Below are 23,352 nucleotides of genomic sequence, written 5' to 3' on the forward strand. Positions count from 1 at the left end.
CATCAATTTGGCTGAGCGACACACCCTTGACAAGGAACCTTGCAATACCCCGCAACCAGGATTTAAGGCACTATTGTTAAGTGGACCTTAAGGGTCCCTGGTGCGGACCAGCGCTCCATCGCGGTCGGCTTGAACTTATGACTGTGTCCCAGTCCAGTGTGATCGGAAAACCCCAGTTGGCACTGATATCTTTGACCTTGCATATCTCTAGGTCTAATGACTGGATTTGTATCACTTTAGTTGTTTTATTTATTAAACTTACTCTATTTTTCTAATTTGGTGTGGGATTTACCTAATGTTGTGTTTTCACTTTGTTACTGTTTGAAATGCTGTGTAAATACTTTACACATTGCCTCTAAGTTAAGCCTCTGTTCTGCTCTTTGTCAAGCTACTAAAGGGTTGAGTCTGGGGTTGGCTTGTAATTTCACGTTGACAAGGATTGTGGTTGCTGCTTGAGTAGGGTTTCACCCCCTCAACCAGTAACCCAATTTCTTACACATGGGCTCTCAATTTGACTCTCAGCACCTGACAGCAGAGGTTGCGTTAGTTTTAACCAGCTGTACTGGTCTTGCCTAGTATCTTGATCAGTGAATTCTTAAGCAGAGAGTAGCTAGTAATGCGTGACATTATATTTCAGTGAGATGGTGCGGTACGAGCACTGAAAGATTTGATGTGTGGCACATATCAGGGTTGAATGCCTAAGTGTAGTATCAATTTAAGATTAGGTATATCTAGAACGATGTAAGGGTAGAGAAAGCAGATGTAGGAGGTAAGCTACAGACTCATGTCTTTAAATAATGTCATATGTAAAGAATAAAACAGGTGATGGATACTCTTTCTAAGTACTGGTAAGTGTAATCAGGTTAGAAACAAAAAATGTTGATTCATTGAGAAAAGACCAGTCCAACTCAAAACAGAAGTGTTGTTCTCTTCCTGGGAACAGACTTTGACAAATAGTGAACCTGCATACATCATTTTTCGAGGGTCTCTGACAACTTGGTATAATTTCTAAGCATGGGCTGTAAATTCGTTCCGCTCGCGGAATTTGCAAATTTTCCGCGATTTCGCGATCCACGAATCTCGCGAAATCGCGGTAAAATCCGTGAATCAGCGGGATGAATTTTCAGCCAAGCACTTACAGGTTTACAGCAGCAGGTGCAAAAGTTCAAGCTAACTTTTTGTAACCTTTTACAAAAGGGTTACAAAGAAATTAAATTCAACTTGGGCACCTACTGCTGTAAGCCTGTAAGTGCTTCCTGGCGCCTCGTTGCCTACTTGCAACTATTCTCTGACCCTGCTCTGACCCTTGAAGCAGGGTCAGAGAATAGTTACAAGGAGGCAATGAGGCGCCTGTCATGAAAATTAAACCTCAACAGGAATCACTGACAGATATAAAAATAAGCATTTGCAATGCAATAGGTCTCGCATTAGGAAAGTTTGAGCTATTGGTCTTGTAAATGACATTTTTTTTTTATTTATGTGTTGGTTTTGAAAATAGCTAAATTAATAGCTTTGCCATTTACAATGCCAATAGTTAAAACTTTTGCAAACGTGACACCTATAGCATTTGTAATGCAACATGTTTTGTATTTACGTGACTTAGATGTATTGATATTACAAATTACAATGGCTTTTAATTTTTTTAAATAATTAATACTTAAATAAAAGTGATTTTAATTTATAATGGCAATAGCTTAAACTTTTGTAAATAACTTTTGTGAAGATTTTGTTCAGTGTATTTTATTGTGACGAAAATCCATGAACAGAAGTGAAATATTAACATCTTTTTGTGACATTTGTAATAAAGCTTGAAACATTGAGAGAACATATTTGAACCAGTTGTTGTTGAATGGTTGCGCAGATTGATGCTGGGGTGGCGCTGAGTGGTGCTGTGGTGGTGCTGAGTGGTGCTGTGATGATGCTGAGTGGTGCTGTGGTGGTGCTGAGTGATACTGGGATGGTGCTCAGTGATGCTGGGGTGGTGCTGAGTGGTGCTGTGGTGGTGCTGAGTGATGCTGTGGTGGTGCTGAGTGATGCTGTGGTGGTGCTGAGTGGTGCTGTGGTGGTGCTGAGTGATAATGTGGTGGTGCTTAGTGATGCTGTGGTGGTGCTGAGTGATACTGTGGTGGCGCTGAGTGGTGCTGTGGTGGTGCTGATTGGTGCTGTGGTGGTGCTGAGTGATGCTGTGGTGGTGCTGAGTGGTGCTGTGGTGGTGCTAAGTAATAATGTGGTGGCCCTGAGTGATGCTGTGGTGGCGCTGAGTGATGCTGGGTGGCGCTGAGTGGTGCTGTGGTGGTGCTGAGTGGTGCTGTGGTGGTGCTGAGTGGTGCTGTGGTGGTGTTGAGTGATGCTGTGGTGGTGCTGAGTGGTGCTGTGGTGGTGCTGAGTGATAATGTGGTGGTGCTGAGTGATAATGTGGTGGTGCTGAGTGATGCTGGGGTAGCGCTGAGTGATGATGTGGTGAAGCAGAGGGCAGAAAGGCACAAAAAGCAGTCTAACAAAGGGCAGAAGGGCAGAAAAACAAGGGAAAACGAGTCTAACAGAGGGCAGAAGGGCACAAAAAACGAGTCTAACAGGGGGCTGAAAGGCACAAAAACGAGTCTAACAGAGGGCAGAAGGGCACAAAAAACGAGTCTAACAGGGGGCAGAATGTACCCCGCCCTGCGTGTTTGTCCACAAAGATGCCACCTTTTTGTGCAATACCTCTACTCAACTGGAGTACTTTCTACTGTCTAATCAGTAAGTGCTCCCTCGTTGGCTAAATGTATAGGGGCAGATTTACAATAACTGGCGCATCCCCAGGGATGCATCAGCTTTTGTGTGCCGCAGCTTCGCCACCCATGGTGCGCTGCATTTACAATGCGGCGCACCATGTGGCAAAAATGGCATAGATGCGTCACGCATCTGTGCCATAAAAGCAGCGCATTGCGGGAGCTGCGTCGCAAGTGCGACGCAGCTCCAGCAATGCTCTGGGGGGCCCTATCTCCCCAATGCTGCGTCAAGCCTTGTGCCTGCTTCAAGCAGGCGCAGGGTTTTGACGCAGCATTGGCCTAAAAGTGACTGAGTGAAATCTTTTTAGATTTCAGTCAGCCACTTTTAGGAGGCGCTCCTAAAAGTGGATGACTGAAATCTACAAGATTTCACTCAGTCACTTTTAGGCCAATGCTGCTTCAAAACCCTGCGCCTGCTTGAAGCCCTCCCCTGCGCCGGAACGCCTCCTGATGGCGCAGGGCTTTACAACGTGATGCATCTCTCAGATGCGTCACATTGTTAATACCCAGCACCATTGCGCATCTTTTGTGCTGCCGCTGCGTCACAAAAGTGACGCAACTGCGGCGCAAAAGAGGTGCAAGCGGCTTGAAAATCTGCCCCATAGTGCTTTTACTATACTGTAGCTGCGTAAAGGGCCAGAAGATGTGTCTCCAGTGACCATGTGTGCCTGTGCCTGTGTTACAGGCACACATGGTCACTGGCGACACATCTTCTGGCCCTTTACGCAGCTGCAGTGTAATAAAAGCACTATACATTTACCCAATGAGGGAGCACTTACTGGATTAGCCAGTAGAAAGAACTCCAGGGCAAATCTCAAAAAAATCTGAGATTTCGTGGGAAAATTCGCGAATTCGTTGATTTTTTTGCGATTTCGCTGGGAAATCTGCGAATTCGTGGAACGTGAATTCGCAAATTTCGCCCATACTTAATAATTTCAACTTTTTCATGCCTAGTCACAAAGGCTAATTTACACGAGTAAAAGTATATGTGCAAATGTACTTTTACTCTTTGCAGTAACACTACTACTTTTGGCATTTTACCATGTCAGAGTGTAGATTACTTCAAAGTGTAAACTTACATTTCTCCACCGCTTGACTTTAGGGGGTTGAGCCTAATTTATGAATTGCAAAGTTAACGTTAGTAGCTTTTCACAAGTAGGGGAGGGCTCTGCCTATAGTAAAGTATAGAAAAAAGCAAACATTTTAAACTTAAAAAAGTAGCACATCATTATTGTATAACATATTTGTAATTAATGTAAATATATTTAATTGCATTAAAAAAATTTTTTTAAGATTTAGTTAAGGTTTTCTCACCTAAAGTAAAATGCTTATAGTATTTATTATGTATCACATAGTACTAGTTATGTATAGAAATATTTTCAATTCATTTAATTATTAAGTACTTATAATTACATGTATTTTATTTTAAAGAGGTATTAACATAGTTTATAATTAACTAATATTTATTTTTGTGGTAATATATACATATATTAACATTAAATTAAATGTACATATATTTTGAAATTACAAAATCAATCAATTAATTTTGATATTATTTCCTATTGGGTTAAATTTTAAGTCCCCGTCTCCATTATTTTCTGTGGGAGAGTGATGCTGTACCTGTGGTTGGATATGGTTTGTGTTGGATGTACAAGTCTGATCTGGAGTGCATTTACAACTGTTGTGGGTCCTTTTTGTTGATATTAACTATAGAAGAACAGTTTGTGAATAGCAGGCTTATTCTTCTATGGACCGGTTCATGTACATCCCTAAACCCCGTCTTAAGCCCGCCTTAATCCCTCATCAGCGCTCCCAAGCCCCTGCCATTTAGGAGTGCTTCTCTTTTATATAGCCTCTTGCCAGTCCCTCCCACATTTGGAGTCTGCGTGGAGATCTTAGCACAGAAAAGACAGAAGAGTTGGAGACAGAGACCTCCGCATGCAGGCTTGTGAGTGGCATTTTTGAGTATGTGATTACTACTATCGCAAGACAACTAAATCTACTAAAAGTACTATCAAATGCAGTTTGTTAATAGGCCTGCAAGTATCCCTAATTGTCTGGGTATTGTACCTCTGAAACCATGGACATCAGTTTCAGTCATGCAGTAAATCGGAATGAAGGGTTACTTGAAGAAAACTACAACTTGAAGGCCTCGGACATAACACCTGGAGTGTGTGTGCATGACTTAATCACGGGTGGGTCAAAATTTGGCCCTATCGCTGCAATACATTTCTGCGGCTAGTAACAGTGCCAAGAGTTCCACGGTACAGTTAAATGGAGGTATCAGCTCAGGTTAAATGATATTGTGTGTCTTATGATCAAAGTTCAATCGCTGCTTGCATTATAGTAATGGAAGCTGCAAAGACTTGGACTCAAAGGTTTGCTCTTCAGTGTCCCAGCCACAGAGATAAGGGTGTAGTTCTTTTATTTCCTACAATGTGATAAATATGTGCAATCTCTAGCAGGCAACACAACTGCTCATTTATTGCATATGATTTATTAACCTGTTTATTCGTGTTACGTGGAGTGCGTGGTGCATTCTGGACTAGTCTATTACAACATTCTACTCTTCACAAAGTTCACACAAAATTGTGAATATTCCTCACAAAGTTAAGTTCAGAAAATAATTTCAGTTCAAATAATGTGTGCTGTGGGGTTGCCAGAGGATTGGTGGGTGTGAAGCAATTGCATCAGTGTACTGTTAGACAGCCTTAGGGGGTTCTCCGCTCAACCTTTTGCCTTAGCTCTTTTACTTTTCCGACCTAGTTTTTGCTGGCTTGGGACTCTGTGCACTTTAACAATGCTACCCAGTGCTAAAGTGCTTGTACTCTCGCCCCTAAAAATGGTAATGTTGGCTCTTTCCCACTAGGCATATTTAATTTACTTATAAGTCCATAGTAAAGTAAATAATATGCTACTAGTGGGCCTGCAGCATGCATTGTGCAACCCACTTCAGTAGCCCTCAAACCTGAACTTGCAGAGTTTGTGTATGCACTTTACACTATCATTTCGGCCTGGCAAGATAAACCTCTTACCAGGCCCAAAACATCCCTTTTTGTACATATAAGTCACCCAAAAAGTTGGCCCAGAACAACCCACAGGGCAGGGTGTAATGTATTTAAAAGGCAGGAAGTGTTCTTTTATGTTTTACATATTCTGGAAGTGAAAAACTCACATATTTGTTTTCACTACTGCAAGACATATCTCTCTCAAAGGCTAACATTGGGATTACCTCGTTACATGTTTTGAGTGTAATTCCTAATAGTGAAGAGATGGACTTTTCAAGATTGGTGTCTCTGGAATCACAATTTAAAATCACAATTAATGGTGAAGTCGGATTTTAATTTGAAGTTCTGCAAATGCCTCTTTTAGGAAGTTGCCATATTCTTACTTTAGCCATTCAGTGCCTCCTGTCTGTCTCTGATACACATGTGGCAGGGTGAAAGCTGGGCTTTGTGTATTCCCTTTGGACAGCCACACACAATGGGATCTTAGGTGTGCATTAATGGGCCATACTGGCAGGATAGGCTATAGGAGCTAGACCCAGCCTCACTTGCACCTGCAAAGGCTATGTCCTATCCCCACACAAAAGTAAGCATACTGCCCTGTAGTGAGTCCAGAGTCAGGGCAGGAAGGTAGGACCTCTGTGCACTTCAAATACCTGTCTTTGACGTCTCCCCCACTTCAATGAAAATAAGTCCTGAACCTATGAAACCACCACTACAGTACACTTCTGGACCTGTGAGAACTCGGCCAGGGAAAATACTGGTGTGATGCTGAAGGACTGCTGCTTTAATGGACTGTTGCCTTGCTGTGCTGCCCTGCTGTTCCCCTGCCTGAGTGAGAAGGTCTGGATCTGCATCACTTGAACCCAGAGTAACTCCAAAGGCTAGTTGGTTGGCCTCCTGATCTGTAGTCTCAGGGACATAATCAACTTCCATCTTACCTACTTCTTCACTGGATTCTGCCATCTGTAAGTCTGCCTTGCAAAGTGGTGTCACTTATGTTCTGGAACCTTGGAAGTGAGGCCTAAGATGCTTGCATCAGCAAAACCCACGCATCCTCTGTCGAACCAGCACATTGGCGCCATTGTATGGTTCATAACCGGTGAATCTTCCCTGTTGTGTGGATCAAAACCAGCCCATGGCCACTGTTGCATGACCAGAACTCGTGCATCACATCTGTTGAATGAATCGTCCTGATGCATTGGCATGGTAACAACCACTGCACCAGGTCACCACAGCTCCATTGACTGAATCCTTGATGATGAAGCAAAATCTTGTCATCTCAGCTCTTCACTATTGGCGCCGGCGCATCGCCGCTGCTGTGCAGATCAGGACCGTCGCATTGTCCCCCTTGCATGGATGGACACCAATATATCGCTTCAGCTGTAGCCCTCATCTTTGACATCAACGCAGCCAGGAGCAAGGTACTTTTGTATAATGGGCAGCACTGGGTCCCTGCATCTGGCTGGAGCTCCATTGTGGTCATCTTGAACTTCCTCTTTGTCCTGGTCCAACGCGACCAGATATCCCAAGTAAAGCTTATTGCTTTTAAGCGCTATTTTATAGATTGTTCTTTCAAAATTCTTATTCAAGTTCTGCTTATTGGATTTTTGACATTTTGTTCTTCTTTTGTTATTAAATTAAGATCTATTTTTCTAAGCTTGTATGGAATCTTTTTGTGTTGTTTTCATTGTTTTCCTGTTCGAAGTGTTGCAGAAATACTTAACACATTGCCTCTAAGTTAAGCCTGACTGCTCTGCGCTAAGCTACTGCAGGGTGAGCACAGGCGAATTTAAGGTTTGCCTGCTTCTTACCCTGAATAGGAATGTGGTTGCTACTTGTAAGGGCTCATACCCAGGCAACCTAGAATCCAATTTCCACATGTACAAACATATATCCAGTTTAAGGGGCCGATTAGGATGGCGGACGGATTGCCCCCGCAAGGTGGCGGTAGTCACCGCCAGCCCGGCGGGGGCAATCCATCTGCCATCCTCCCTGAAATGACCCCCCCGCCACATTAGGATGGCTGGGGGGTCCGCGGCGGATGGGAAGACCGTCTAATATGGTGGCGGTGTCTATCAAACACCGCCAGCCATATTAGGATGGGCTTTGGGGAATGCCTTTCTGTGCAATGCCGCCACGGAAAGGCATACGGTCTTTGCTTTGGGGGCCCATTGCGGGCCCCCAGGGTGAAGGGGGGTTGCACATGGGGGGTACCTATGGTACCCCCCTGCGTTTCAAAGTACAACATGGCAGGCACCGCGCAGTGCCTGTCATGTTGATCCAGACTTTTCCTTAGATCATAAGGAATGAAGGGCAGAGTTTTCTTTAATGTTTTTAACAGGAAATAACAAGTTGACACAAGCCGATTTGTCTAACAAATAAAGGTGAGTTTGGAATTGCATAAGATTCCTACATTTCTCATCTTTGATAACCGAGAGCGAAGAGGGTCCAAAGACTGTGGCCACAAAGCGTTATCCTAAAAAGAGTTAACATTTCCAAAGATGCACCTCTGCCTTCTCGGGATTTAGCTTAAGGCAATTCACTATGGCTCTCATACAATTTTTAAATTGATCAGACACCTCCTCTATGTTTTTGGCCCCTGCAGGATGCCACACGGCAGAGAGAATGGTTTTGAGGTAAAATCTTCAAGGGCTACTGATTGTTCCCAGTCATCCTGAAAAGAGCAATGGAGATCAAAAGTGCCAAAGCCTATCTCTGCCATTCGATGTTTCAGAACTGGGTGGCTACCAGTGTCAAATGATGCAGATAGGTCCATAAGGACAACCTCGGCCTTCCCAAATGTATCCATCATATCAGGAAACTCCTCGGTGGCTACTATCAAAGCTGATTCAGGGCTGTGAGCTTTCCTGAACCCAAACAGAGCTTCATCTAGGGCAGTGATACCCAAAGTACGGCCCTGGGGCTGCCTGCGTCCCTCTTGACCTTTACATGCGCCCCCCATGGTGAACACCAGCACAAGCTGCAGTTTAGTTGCTGAGCACTAATATTCAGAATAAAATGTTATTTAAACAGGAAAGCATTTATTAATGGGCAAATAAATGTGTGCCTATTTATTAAATATTTGTTTAGACCTCCTTACACAATCCCTGATCCACCCAGACCCCCCTACCACCACTGATGGCATCAGTGCGTCCCTCGGTCACACCACAGATCATACTTTGTGGCACCCAGGCAAATGTTTGTGAATACCAATGATCTAGGGTCTTATTTTGAATTCAGAGATCGAAATGTTTAAGTGTTCCTCCATGATTTCTGCTGGAATAGGAAGTAGAGAAATCAGCTGATAGTTCTTCTCTTCATTTGGATTTATAGACTTTTTATTAATAGTGGGTGAATGGATGCCTCTTTCCAATTTTTGGTAAAACTTTCTGCCGGAATGATGCTTCCTCAATAACGTCGTAAGCAGTTTAACAATGCATCTCGCAATCTCATGCAGCACTTTAGGAAGACACGGATTGATAGAGCACCAGATTTAATGATCCTTATCAATTCCACTACTCACTCGATAGTTAAGAGTAGAAACTATGGAAGCCAAGACTGTTTGTCGGTAGAGGAACATTCTCTACCAGCTGATAGTTAGCCACCTGACTGACATTGAGCTCCTCGTAAATGGCCTTTACCTTTTTGCAAAAGTAATCGGCTAAACCACTGCATAGCTGGTAAGTAGGTGCTATTAAGCTAGTGGTGGAGAAGTGTGACAGCCATGGCGCTGTTTGAAATAATTCCCTTGGGGAACTGCCAGCTAATTCGATTTTTTCAGTAAAATAATTCATTTCAACCTAATTATTGCTTTATGCTACTGAATGATCTGTTTATATTTCTTTCTCTCTTCTACGGAATAACTGCTTCACCAGACCTTTTCTTGTCGCTGACAAGTCTTTTTTAGCTCATGATGCGAAGCTGAATACCAGGAAGCTCTTGGATCTATGGTTTTTGACCATTTTGATGGGGGCCAACTGGTATGCCCCTGACTAATACAATTGAAATAACTCTCTACGGCTTCATTGGGATCTCCCCATAATAATGGTCTTGAGCCCTCGAAGATCTCAGTTAATTCTGCCTTGTTCCTTTTACTGCAGGTCCTGATGGCTTTTATCTGTCGGGGATTTTTGTTCATTAACGCCATAGGGTTAAAATTAATATCACTATGCACAAATGACCTGAGGATAATGGGTAAACCTGCGGATAATGGGTAAACCTGCGGATAATGTGGGATCCTATCGACCAATATCTTTATTGAACGTTGATAATAAGATTTATTCAAAGATTTTGACCAATCTTTTATTTGTTGTAACATCTCTAGTTTCTCGACAACAGCACGGTTTTATACTGAAGAGAGGAACATTGGATCACATAAATAAAGTTATTACGTTGTTTGATTTTGCCGCAGTAAATAATCAGAAATTAGCGCTTTTTCTGTTAGACGCAGAAAAAGCGTTCGATCGTGTGTGCTGGGATTATTTATGGAGATTAATGACCAAAATGGATTTGGTCAGAAATACATTAAGGCAATTAAATCTTTATATTCTAAACCAACTGCTAAAATCTCTGTTTTAGGGGCTCTGTCTAAGTCTTTAAACATTACCAGAGGGACTCGCCAAGGTTGTCCCTGTTCCCCGTTATTATTTGCGTTATATATTAATCCCTTTATTGAACAATTAAATCAAAATACTTTAATACCCCCCTTTATAATATCTGATTTTGCCTTTTCTGTCTTCGCTTACGCGGATGATATTGCGGTGGTTACTGTCAAGCCAGATACTGCCATTTTAGAGATTGAGAGACTTGCAAAGGATTTTGGAAATACAACAGGCTATAAGCCTAATGAATCAAAAACTCAGATTCTATGTTCGGAAGCCCTAATTTGGGAAGATGAGAGGGTGGTGAAGAGGGGTTATGTACCTCGGGATATTGATTAAGAACAATATGACAGATCTGATTGACTCTAACTGGAATTCAGTATATGGTAAAATTAAGATTTCACTTGAGAGATGGGAACGATTATATTTGACTATTATTGGACGCACTAATATTATAAAGATGAATGTTTTACCTAAAGTGCTATATCTGTTTAGGTCAATACCTTTAGAATTTCCAAAGTTTAAAATACAGGCCTTGCAGTCTTTATGTGGGAAATTTATCTGGAGCCCCGGGAAACCAAGACAGGCTATGAAGTATATGATGCTACCAACTGAAAGGGGAGGGTTAGGGGTACCAGATTTTTTTCTTTATTATATAGTTTGTTTTTTATTAAAAATTAGAATTTTGATTACAGGAGAGTCAACTGAGTATATGGATAACCACCCATCAATTTTTGAAATCTTGCTGGGGTCCTATGTGAAGCAGAGTTTTTTTATTGAAATTGATGGCAGTTACTATAAGCGAACACGATTTAAGGTATTAATAGGAGCTTACAAGAGGTGGAGATGGTTAACTCGAACTATTGCAATTGGGAAGCTTTCGTATTATACTCCTTTCTGTGCATCAAGATTACTGCCTAGTATATTTTTGGATGGAGTGGCCTTAAAATGGCAAAAAAAGGGGTTAAAAGGCTGGGTGACATGTGCATGGTGGACGGCAAGTGTAAATCTTTTTTGTAATTATCTGATCAGTTTGACTTACCCAGAAGCTATTTCTTTAAATTTTTACAAATTCGGGAATTTTTCAACAGACAAAAGTTAATGGTACATAAGCACCAAGTTATCGAGGGGATTGGTGGACAGGTGAAAATTGGTATTTTGTATAAAATGCTTGTAAATGAGAAGGTGGATGATCTTGAGAAATTTAGGGTAAAATGGGTCAACAGTCTAGGGGATACAGAAGTGGTTGTGGAAGATCTAATTTTGTTGTCTAAAGAAGCTTTAATGTCGGCTAACTTAAAAGCACAATTCTTCAACACTTTGTTTGATTTATATTATACACCTGAACGTATGTCCAAATGGGGGGAGGGTTTTGATGGAAAATGTTTTCGGTGTAAAACTGATCATGCAGATAGTTTACACATTTTTTTTTCCTGCCCTAGACTGGCTGGATTCTTAGAAGATATTGAAAAATTTATGTCCTTAGTGCTTAATTTTCGCCTGACGATCACCCCTTCGATGTTGGTGTTGGGGAAAATACCTAATGATAACCCTGCTGACAGATTGTATAGTTTTCGCCACTTTATTTTTTTTACTATGACTGTTGCACGATTGTGCATTGCTACAGAGTGGCTACAGGAAAAGCCACCGTTATTTCAACAATGGCGAGCACGAATGTATAGCTTATATAAATTGGAGTGGGGTCTTTTTTCAGTTTCTGGGTCTAGGAGAAAGAAAAAAATGGGTGTGAAAATCTGGGGGGCCTTCTCAGATTACTATGAGGATTAAGTATGTTATGTTATGAAATTTGAAGTGTATTTATATATATATTGCAATTTCTTTCTGTGCACATGTATAACTGAGTTTATGGCCTTGTTGTTATGGATGTATTTAGCCATTCTTCATTCATATATATTAGTTGAATTATTTTTTCTTTTGTATTTTCTGTCTTCTCTTCATTTGTATTGTGGTACTATTTCATTTAATTCTGATCTCGTATTCATGATGTGTATTTATGCTGTGAACCAATAAATATAATATAAGAAAAAAAAGATCAGACCAGGTAACACAAAGCGTGTTCTCCAATTGTAGGTCTGAATGATTTGAAAAAACTCAGTCAAGAGTGTGACCTACAACATTTATGGGAACCTTAGTCAACAGTTCCAAATTGTAACCATTCAGATTATCAATAAGCATTTTAGAGTCCTTGTTAAAAACATGTTCCAGATAAAAATTAAAATCCCCAGCTATTGTAAATTTAAGTAATGTATGCTTAGATCAAGGAAGTCACTAACGGCTTCCAGGAATTATATTTTAGTGCCATTCTGGTTCCCATTTTAAAGAAGTTGAATTTTGTCTCAGGCTCGCCCTGCCTTTTTTTATTTGCAGTTATTAAAAGAGGATTGTTTATTTTTTATTGTAGGATATTTGAAATCTTTTGTAAAAACCTGGGCCTGTTTGGACGCTTTGTTAGTGCTCATATAACTAGGCTCTTGACAAATTGTGAAGTTTTAGCCCACATCACAAGGGCAAATATGTAGAAGGAGAAATGTTCCACTTGGCACGTTGCATATTATAGCTGCATGTTATGTTTTATATGTATTGTATGTGGTCTTTTTTCTTAACCTGTGCTTTTTTTTACACTTGGCTCTACACATTAAATTGTGGTGGTTCCGCAACTGGATTGTTATTTAACATGTATTTTTAATGTAACTGGGTTTCATGCTTCTATATGTTGTAACTTTTATGGTTTTCTTTTATGAATCTGAATAAAGTTTGTTTGATTTGATTTGATTTAGTGCCATGGTGCTTTTTGACCAAAAGACCATAAAACCCTTACATTTGGATCCAATTTTCAATTAAAAAAGAGATTCACATTCCATTATTTTAACATTTTAGCATATTCACAAGTAACCTCAAAATCCCTCATACATTATTGCAGACCACATCCCTGTTTTCCCTCTCAGTCCAGTCTATTGATAACATAGACTGCCGGAAGTGCAGCAGCTATATTAGGGTCAGAATTCTTATCCGCCCAAGTTTTAGTGAGAAAGGAGATAGCAGAGACATGTGCATCCAGAGACTCAAAAATCTCATGTCTATGCTTGATTGCCAACTGGGTGCTCAGTAATATACAATTCAACTTGCAAGTCGAAGAAGGCCCGATGGTATGTCTGAACGACTAGGAACTGCTCATGCTGGTTCTAACTGGCACGCATAATGGCAGACAGCACAAACATACGTGTGCTACATTAAATCCAGTTTACACTTTTTGCATCTTACATGCTTACCTACATCTTTTAATTGTAGGAGAGAGTCTCTAGGATAAGACAACAATGTGTTCAGGGTCCTGGCTCCTTGCAATCATAGGCATTTACAAGCACAGACAGGCTTGCCTTTCGTGCTCCTTTGGTGAGCCAGTGGTGCTCAACAGTGCTGACTTTGGAATTTAGAGCCAATTGTTGTTAAGCAGCTAGAATGCCAGCTACCAAATTGGCTTTAACCCGAATGTGTAAAAGAAAGACTTTGGTTTTCCCCTCTCAAACGCGAGAGCCGCGTCAGATTAGAAAACGAAAAAGCTGCACAATTAAAAGTAATGCCCATCCGAGAGACTCCTTCATATGAGAGGTCTCTCCCCAAGTAAGTAATTTAAAGCCTTCTCACAAATGTGTGCACTGATATGTAATTTGCCTGCAATATCCATCCTAATTGTGTATAAAGGATTATTCAAAACATGAAAAAAAGTTCAAAATTGTTGGAGTACGCCTTACCATGAGATTTAGCATGATAAAGTTATTTTTAGCCAATTCTTGTGCCTCTTCGCTTTCTGCAAAAACCTTTTTCAGTGCTGGAAAATGGAGAATAATGTAATTAATATTAAAAAGAACATTCATCTTGATTCTGGCGCAGACATTTTTCAATTGTTACAATCAACTTGAAAATAATTTCAACTGACTTATCTCCGAATTCTTAATACACTAATGCTACTGGTGCTTCCAGGTCACAGGTCCACAACTAAGCAGAATTCTTCTAGCAGAGGATGATGTCCAGAGCTGTGTATCGCTTCACAACCCTGGGTTAGTTTCACAAAAATCTAAATATATCTTTGTTGTATACTGTATCTTCTGTAGTGGTAGGCAGAACTGAGTTTTACGGAATTTCACGAATTTAAATAAAAACTCTGCGGTATTCAGCAGAGTTTCTCCCACCCCTATATAGTGCAGATGTCCTACTGATGCCCACATACCCAAGTAGAGCGGTGATAGAAAGAGCACTTTCATTACTTGTTAAATAGAACACTGTATACCGCTGCTCCAAGTCACCATTCGTGGCTTGTTGGTTCTTTCTCTACAGGAGCGTCTTTATTTTTTGTAGGTTGAGCTACATTTACATCCAAAACCATAATATGCTACTTTTGTAGGAGGAGGAAGCAGTGATTGTGGTCGTTTGTGCACTCAAGGTAGGAAGTAGGGCCAATTCTGAACAGATGACTGGAACTAAGGGGGGGCATGCCACTGACCTTGCCTTCTAACCTCCATCTGCCAAATCCTTGCCAACCCTTTGGCTTTGGGCTGTTCTCTAGCTGCAGCCCCCCCCCTACCATATCTTAGCAGCCAAGTGTATACATTTAAAAAGTTTTTAGAATGGTGGTCTCAGAGCAGGAACTGAGGTAGCCTATAGCGGGTGAGGAAGATGAGCCACATACCTTAATTGCATCTGGGATGCATATTTTAGCTGCGAGTGGTACTTAGGTGGGTGGCAAACTCCGCCAGTTGGTAGGTGGCAGTGGCTGAACTCCACGCTCCAAGCAGAGCCCAGAGTGGCAAAACTATGCAGCTTCCTTCCATCACTTCTAATTTTGCATAGTACACTGAACTTTGCACTAGCAGATATAGATCATAGGCACAGGCCAAGCTTTAACAGTGTTTCCCCAATTATTGTGTTTTGGGGTTAACACAAATATGTTGATTGTTTTACCACTTGGTATTTCTGAAGGTAAGACGCTAAAATTCTACAATTAAGGCTTTGTAATAAATCCAGTACATGGTCAGAATATGGTATTTCTACTACCAGAAATATCTACTGTTGGTCAATAGATCCTCTCTTATTCTTGGTGTATTACAGATTATTGGCACAAATAGCTCCAAAAGCAGGCAGCCAGTGCATCAGGCAGTAGTCAAGGTCTCCGCTGTCCATGGGAATATGCAGCCAAATTACCACACCAGTTCTGGTAGATATGTGTCAAGGAGGTACTCTTATTAATTGTAGAGATGGTCTTTGCATCTTTTCAATACAACGAGTCAGGAAATATCTTTTTCCTCAAATGCTCGATAGTGAGCATCTTAAACATATTGGTTTATATACCAAGCCATTTAGTCCCAAAGCTTAGTCAATAAATTGGTGGTCTGGCGATTTCTCTCTAACAACATGGTGAAAGGTCCGGATATTAGATACTCCTTATGAAAAAGTCTTACAATTCCAAGAAGGCAGAGATGTCTGCTTGGCATCTACAGTCCCCCTCCTTTGCATTCCTCCCACCTTTTTAATGGACATGTCACTGATGGGTCACAGCATCTGCGATTGCTCTCAATTCTCATCCCCATGGACATAGGCCAGATTCTTCCAGGATGCTTGAGTATACGATAGCCCTGGCATTTCAATCTGACCATGACCCCCCTTGGTAACACTATCAGATCACATGGACTCAACATCATCTCCTACGCCGATGACACCCAGCTCCTCCTCTCACTGTCAGAAAACCCCTCCACCACCAGAGCCAACTTCCACAGGCGTATGATGAACATAGCTGACTGGATGAAGGACAACTGTCTCAATCTCAACACAGACAAGATGGTAGTTCTCATTATTGGGAACAACACCTCGCTATGGGGTTGCTCATGGCGGCCTGTGGAACTCCACCCATCCCCTGCTAAGACAGACTACACCGTAACCTCAGACTCATCTTGGACATCAAGCTATCTATGGAGAAACAGGTGAATGCATTCTTATCTGCCTGCTTCCATACACACTACTCATTCTCTGCAAATATCTTCACCAGAAGGGAAGTCAAGCAGGCCCTCGTCACCATAACCCTAGACTACAGAACACACTCTGCACAAGAATCACTGCAGCCTCCTGAAGAGACTACAGACATGAAAAAACTCAGCAGCAAGACTCATACTTAACCTCCCCAGGCGGACCCACATCACACCTCACCTCAAGATGCTACACTAACTCCAGATCCAGAAAAGATGCTGTCCCCCCATACAAAGGTTAGCACAATGAAGGACTAGCATACATTAGCAAATACATGCACCCACCAACCGACCAGACACCTACGATCCACCTACTTCCTAGCAGACATGCCCTAGATCCACTTAGCAACAGCGGAGGACGCCCCTTCTCACACCGGGCAGCCAAAGCTTGGAACAAACGTACCCCTGCACCTCAGGACCATGTCATCACTCAGGCAATTCCAGAGATGACTCAAAACCTGGTTGTTTGAATGAGCAGATCACCACGAAGCAGTTAGCAACTTCAGAGCCTTGAGACCCTTCTAGGTGATTTTCTGCAATATATCAATTCTTGATTCAATGAGTACGCTGACCTTCCTTGCAAGGATGGCTCAGGTATGATAATCTGTGCATTGTGCAACTGTAGACTGTTGTAGACTGATTTGCAAAAGCATTTTCCTGGATATATGACCTCTGTGACAGCACCTACCAAGGGAGTCTTGGTTGAAGTGGGCTATAAAGTCATCATTGGAAAGCTCCAGGCCCCTGCTGAAGCCTATCCATCATAAAATACCACTGGTTGTTCCTAAGTTTGTACTTCTGATGGGGTGCTAAAATACTGAAAACAGAGCTCAATGTATTTATCCAATTTTTCATAGCTATACCATATTTTATAATCAAGTGTACAACATATCTAGCAATGTTTTCTAATTAAAGAACCCCCTCTTTTTTCTAGTGTGCAAATTATATCATTCAGGTTCACATACAACAGATCCAGTTAAGAAAATGAAAGCACTCTTTTTAGAGAACAGAACTGAGCACCGGCCAATGGTTTCGATCCCCAGATGTGCCCTTTGCTGCTTAATAATAATGGACACTATTGAAGAAAAATAGCAGCCTGTTAATAAAAGTGTACTTAAAAACATAATATTTGACTTTTGTAGCACAGAATAATAAATAGCAAAAAATACCTTGGCAGTACTGACAATCTTCCAAGTGGTGGATTACCATCAATGGTTTGTTGCTGGAAAGAAAATGATGTATTAAAATATTATTATTATTAATAATAACAATAATAATAATAATAACAATAATAATAAATTGTGTTACAATAAAGCAAATATCTGTAGTTACCTAGTGATAAACAGGACCTGAGTAGGATCATAAAGTAACAAAAAAAACTTGGATCCCTTTACAAATTTCTGCACTTTAACATTTCAAAAGACCACATTTTGGTAAATAAAAATGTATATGATCCACCACCAGCAGTGCACAGGGCAGCAAACAAGTTGAAAATAATTTTAAGGAAAGGGGTCTGGATGGCCAAGAGGATCATTGGTAGGAGTTGGAAAGAAGCGAAGAGAGGGATATAGTACAGAGAGGAGCAGGGAGCAGGGAGAGAAAATAGTTACTCTTTTGCACTTAAAGAAAGGTCTGTCATCAGCACTGAAAGGCTATCTCATCCATTCAAAACTCTGTGAGACCACAATGCACAATCACAAGAATAGGGATAAAAACCTTTAAATTAGCAGCAGGAAAGTGAGATAGAGAGAAAAATGTCTAAACTTGTGAAAGGCACTGCTCGAAAGCCCACACTTAGTATATGTTATTTACTGAAAATAATATGTCTGCCTCCAAAGCTGTCTGTAGCCGTGACTTAAAAAGTAGCTAGGGGGCCAGTGTCGGACTGACTTAAAGGGCTGGTCAAACACTGTTTGAGACCTGTTTTGTGGTCAGCTGGGTTGGTTTTTACTCTTGATTTCCCTGCTTTTTTAAACAATCATTGCCTGCATTAAGCTGAAATCGATGCACACCTTCCATACCTTACAAACCACTTATACAGCATGTCTTTACAAGTTCAAAACTGCCCCAATTCCCATACATGGGCCCCTTTTTAGTTATCTAATCTACTAATGTGTGCCACTTTTATTTTGGTGCCATGTGCTTTTTTCTGTTCCATGTCTGACTCTTCATGGGACGATTTCCTGTCCAAGGTACATGATTGTAGACTTACAATCAACTTTTTCCACAAGGTCTTTCCTGGTAAGGGTTCATCTTTTTCAAAAAAAGAGTTACAATGTTTTATTATCAGCATTCTTTATTGCATCCTGTCTAACCTAGGCCCTTGCATTTAAAAATGCCTTTCAACCTTGACGTTTTGTTCCTCATTTCTCAATTAAGCCACAGCTTCTCTTGCCTTATCATGGATAAGATCATTTCTGTATACTTCTGCCAGGGGAAATCTGACAATACAAAAAATCTGCCAGTGAAAAGCAATATGGAGGAGATACTTATGGAATCAAATTCTGGCATGGTGTAAGAGTGTGCACCCTGAATGTAGACACCACAATATTGATGGCACACAATATCGCAGTAAAGAATATCAAAAATTAAAAACATTGAGAGGTAAATTACTCTAGATATCTGAGATGTCATCAATGATGTCAATGACCATGTCATGAGGTCATAAGCAGTGCATTCTGGAGGGTGAGTTATAGTTAGCTCAGGTAACTTCAACTGCTGTATATCAATGGTGAAGTACAAATGAAATCTGAGCCTTACTATAATGTAAGCATGGGCGCAAAATCCGCTCCGCTCGCGGATTTTCAGCAAATTCGCAATCCGCGAACTCCCGCGAATTTGCCGAAAATCCGCGAATGAGCGAGCGGAACGGATCCGGGGGGCAAAAGTTCAAGCCTCAAGCTTGTAACTATTTTAGAATGGCGCCGGCAATCTGCCATTCTAAAATAGTTACTAAGTTAGCTTGAACAGGAAGCACTAATAGAAGCAGGTGCTCGAGTTTAACTGAATTCGAGCACCTGCTTTATTTTACCTATTAGTGCTTCCTGATGAAGCTAACTTAGTAACTATTTTAGAATGGCGCTGGCAGCTTGCCGGCGCCATACTAAAATAAAACAGGAGAGGGGCAGAGGGCAGAAGGGCACAAAGACGGGAGTGGCAGAGGGCAGAAGGGCACAAAAACGAGTGGGGCAGAGGGCAGAATGGCACAAAAACGAGTGGGGCAGAGGGCAGAAGGGCACAACAACGAGCGTTCTCGCAAAAAAAAACCCGCGAACACGCAAATTGCCCCGCGAACACGCCCCAAAAAAATAAATCCGCAAATTCGCACAAATTCGTGAATTTTGCAGATTGCAAATTCGCAAATCCGCAAATTTGCGAATTGCGAATTCGCAAAATTCGCCCATGCTTACTATAATGTCCCTTTTTCAGTGAATTACTAATATTTTAAAATATTTTTAAAGTGAATTTCTATGTTTTTTTCACTACTCATGCACATTTTTAGAGTGCCAGAGAAAGGGGACGGGCCTCCGACCAGCTCTCAGCAATCCTGCTGTATGGGGCTTACTGTTGGTAACAGTCGGGCTTCTTGCCCCCCAACGACCCTCAGCAACCATAGGGAAATTATTCCCTAACAGGTAGTCCGCAAAGAGGCGCATTTGCAGAGGCGTGGGACTCCTCAAGACTCTCAGCATTCAAGGGGACGTCATTCCCCAACCAGTACTGTACCAGGAGGCACATTTGCAGAGTGGTGGAGAAAGTGGGAGAGGCCTTGGATGAGCTCTCACCAATCATGCTGTGTGGGACTTACTGGAGGTAACGGGAGTGGTTTTTGACTCCCTAGGGCCCTCAAATTAGAAGTGGACTTCGTCCCCCAACCAGTAGTGCACCAGTAGACGTGTTTACAGAGTGGTGGAGAGAAGGGGTGGAATCTCCAACGACCTCTCAGCAATCCCGCTGTGTGGGACTAACTGGAGGTAACAGGAGGGGTTCTTGGTCCCCAAGGGCCCTCAATATGCAAGTTGACTTCATCCCTCAACCAGTAGTGGACCAGAAGACGTGTTTGCCAAGTGATGGAGAAAGGGGGCAGGATCTCCAATGACCTCTCAGCAACCCCACTTTGTTGGATTTACTGGAGGTAACAGGAGGAGTTGTTGGCCCCCAAACACCCACACTAGCCAAGGGGACATTACTTGCACCAGAAGTCCCCTTTGCAGTGGGATTGAGAAAGGGGGTGGGCCTCCTGCAACTTCCCCCAAGTTGTTTAAAAAAATAAAACAATTATTAGGGTTGGGTCCATTTTGGCTCTAGGAACCCCATTCCAGGGGCCCAGCCTTTTTGCAATGGGAGAGGGGGCCATGCAACCCCCAACCTGGGCAGATTTAGATTTCATCCCCAGGGACCCCATCCCCTGGGGTTCTGCCTTTAAAAAAAATTTGTAATAGGGGACAGGTGCCATGTGAGCTTCCCTCTCCGGGCTGATTTCGGCCCAGGCTAACCCATCCCCTGGGGCCCAGTCTTTAAAAAAATTATATGTCAAGTAGGTGGGGGATGTGTGGCCCCCCTCTCTGGGCCGAATTAAATCCCGGGAACACCATCCCCTGATGTCTGGCCATTCACACATGGGGACGGGGGAATGTACACTCCGGACGATTTCAGCCCCAGAGACCCCATCCCTCAGGGCCTGGCCATGATTCTTCACTGGGACAGCGAGAGGCCTGAAGGGCCCCCCGTCCCTGCTGGCTTCCCTCCTCTGCGGGAGATGACATTGCTTTCAGACACAGGGAGCTGCTAAAGTTGCAGCTAGCTGTGTCTGAAAGCAATTCGCCTGTTTCCCTGCTTGCCCGATAGTGAGCAGAGAAATAGACGAATGCTCAGCTTCCAACATTTTCTTTGGCTTGGCGGGAGTGGTTAAATATCTCAAAAAGCAGGCAACTACATCAGACAAACTGCTCCTAGTTATTTTAGCATGAACATGTATGTTTTAATTGCCCTACCCTGAATGGAAAGTGCCTGCATTGTATAACTTCAACCTAATGACAATATACAGGATTCTGTGAAGGCAAAAGCTGCAGCAAATCTGCAATTTTGTAACACAGATGCAATAGAAATTTTCTTTTCACTTTAAAATCTGAACATTTGTAGTTTTTTTCTATTATCACAAAAATATGTAAAGTAAACATGAGCCAATATTTGTTCTTTGGGCAAGATTGAGAAAGGCCATTTGAACTCCTAAACTGAACTTGAATGCAGAAACTGTTTACATTTGAATGGAAATTCGATTTTGAAATTCACAAAGGTGAAAGTGCACTTACAAAAGGATTTACTCATGCACAATGACATAACAGTATGGAGAAGTATTTTGCATAATTAAATCTTCTCTCAGGTTTGGGGTGCAGGAATTTAGGGACTCACACACACACTTTGATTTGTGGGTAGTTGTAAACATCTCCATGACCCATTCATTCCCAGCTAATAGAAATGCAATGCTGTCGATCTTGCACTTCCAAGTTGGTGAGGGGTGCAGAAGAAGAGTTGTACCCACTTTTCAAATGTTAACAAATTGGATTTATTTTTCCAAAAGTATAATTGTACAATTCCAAAAGTACAATTGTAAAAGCAGATCTGCACGTGCAGATGCACACTATGCACAATAAGTAGTGTGGAAGGGATTGTGCATGTACGTAATGAGGATAACACAATACAAATCTTGTGAACTTGCAATGTATGACACTATACAGAAGAACTCTTGATATGTAAATCAGCACAATTGTAGAGAGAAATCGTACAATTGAGGATGCACAAATGTTTAAAAGATCGGTTTCTCTATAATAAAGTTTGAGGAGAACAAAGTTTTTCTTGAGGTCCTAATCAACCATGGCACAACTAGGTGACTTTATGTGATTCATAAACGTTTAAACAAGTTCTGATATATCATTTCACAGTTTTCATTTAAAATTCCTACAATTACAAACCCACAATCCACTACATTCAACGTTGGATGCAATAAAAAAGTTCAATGCATTATTGCTAAATATTCCATTGCCACCTCCAAATGCTGCTGGCTAATGCGGGGGTACATATGTGTCAAAGAATACAGTTCTGTTCTCTGCCGTGAATTGCTTTTACCCAGTAAAACTAAACTGTAAGGTAAAGCGCAGCAAAACTATTATTTCTGCTGTTATGGTACACACCTCTTAGTTTAGCTCTGTAGTCTAAATGAGCAAGATTGTGTTTCTTGTGATCCTGGAACTTTCATATTGTGCATCATAGGTTATGTTATCTTTTGTCTATTAATATTTCTTTGTTTTGAGATATTTGCACAAGCGTTAACTTTATCCCACTCAACTTGTCTCCCATCCAAGGTGTTGATAATGACAACAGTCCACACATGAAATAGTGGCTACGTTTGTCAACTTTTCGAATATACCTCAACTCCATTTGACTTCGAGACCGTTGGTCAAAGCAGGGGCGGCTCTACGCTCATGGCAGCCCTGGGCAGGGAGCGTAGGTAGGGGGCCACGGAAGAGGGGGTCCGCGCGGGACAGAGCGCGGAGGCCAGTGAAGAGGGGGGAGGGGGGGTCAGGGTGTTTGGAAGTGGAACAGAGCCGGAGGCCGCCAAATACCTGCCAGGAGCCACCACGTAATAATTTATCCATCCTCAGAGGATTATTATATTAAGGATATATTTTGGTGTGGTGGCCCCTGGGGTTTGGTGGCCCTGTGCAGGTGCACAGCTTGCACATGCCTAAGGCCGCCCCTGGTCAAAGATTCACAGGCAATGATATGGTTGTAAACTGCAACAGCGAGACCGTTTGTATAACACAAGGTGATGTGGTAGAACCTCTGTCTTTCTCTGTATTACATGGATCTGAACTTACATTTCCACACATTCTTTCCACAGCTCTCTGTTCTCAATACCAATAGAAATGACCCTGCT

At 41.9% G+C, this 23,352-nt stretch overlaps 1 protein-coding gene across 1 annotated transcript in view; it reads right to left on the reverse strand.

Annotated features, from left to right (window-relative positions):
- The window catches only part of LOC147689087 (anterior gradient protein 3-like), a 102,588-nt gene that overhangs the window by 22,935 nt on the left and 56,301 nt on the right, over window positions 1–23,352 (reverse strand). The window contains exons 4-5 of the mRNA XM_086941975.1: window positions 17,585–17,637; window positions 14,151–14,227 (exon numbers count right to left, since the gene is read on the reverse strand). Of these exons, the coding sequence (XP_086798101.1) occupies window positions 14,151–14,227; window positions 17,585–17,637 (130 nt within the window). The remainder of the gene's footprint in view (window positions 1–14,150; window positions 14,228–17,584; window positions 17,638–23,352) is intronic.

The sequence above is a fragment of the Lissotriton vulgaris genome, chromosome 10 (genome assembly GCF_964263255.1).
Source record: "Lissotriton vulgaris chromosome 10, aLisVul1.2, whole genome shotgun sequence".
Lineage (NCBI taxonomy): Eukaryota > Metazoa > Chordata > Amphibia > Caudata > Salamandridae > Lissotriton > Lissotriton vulgaris.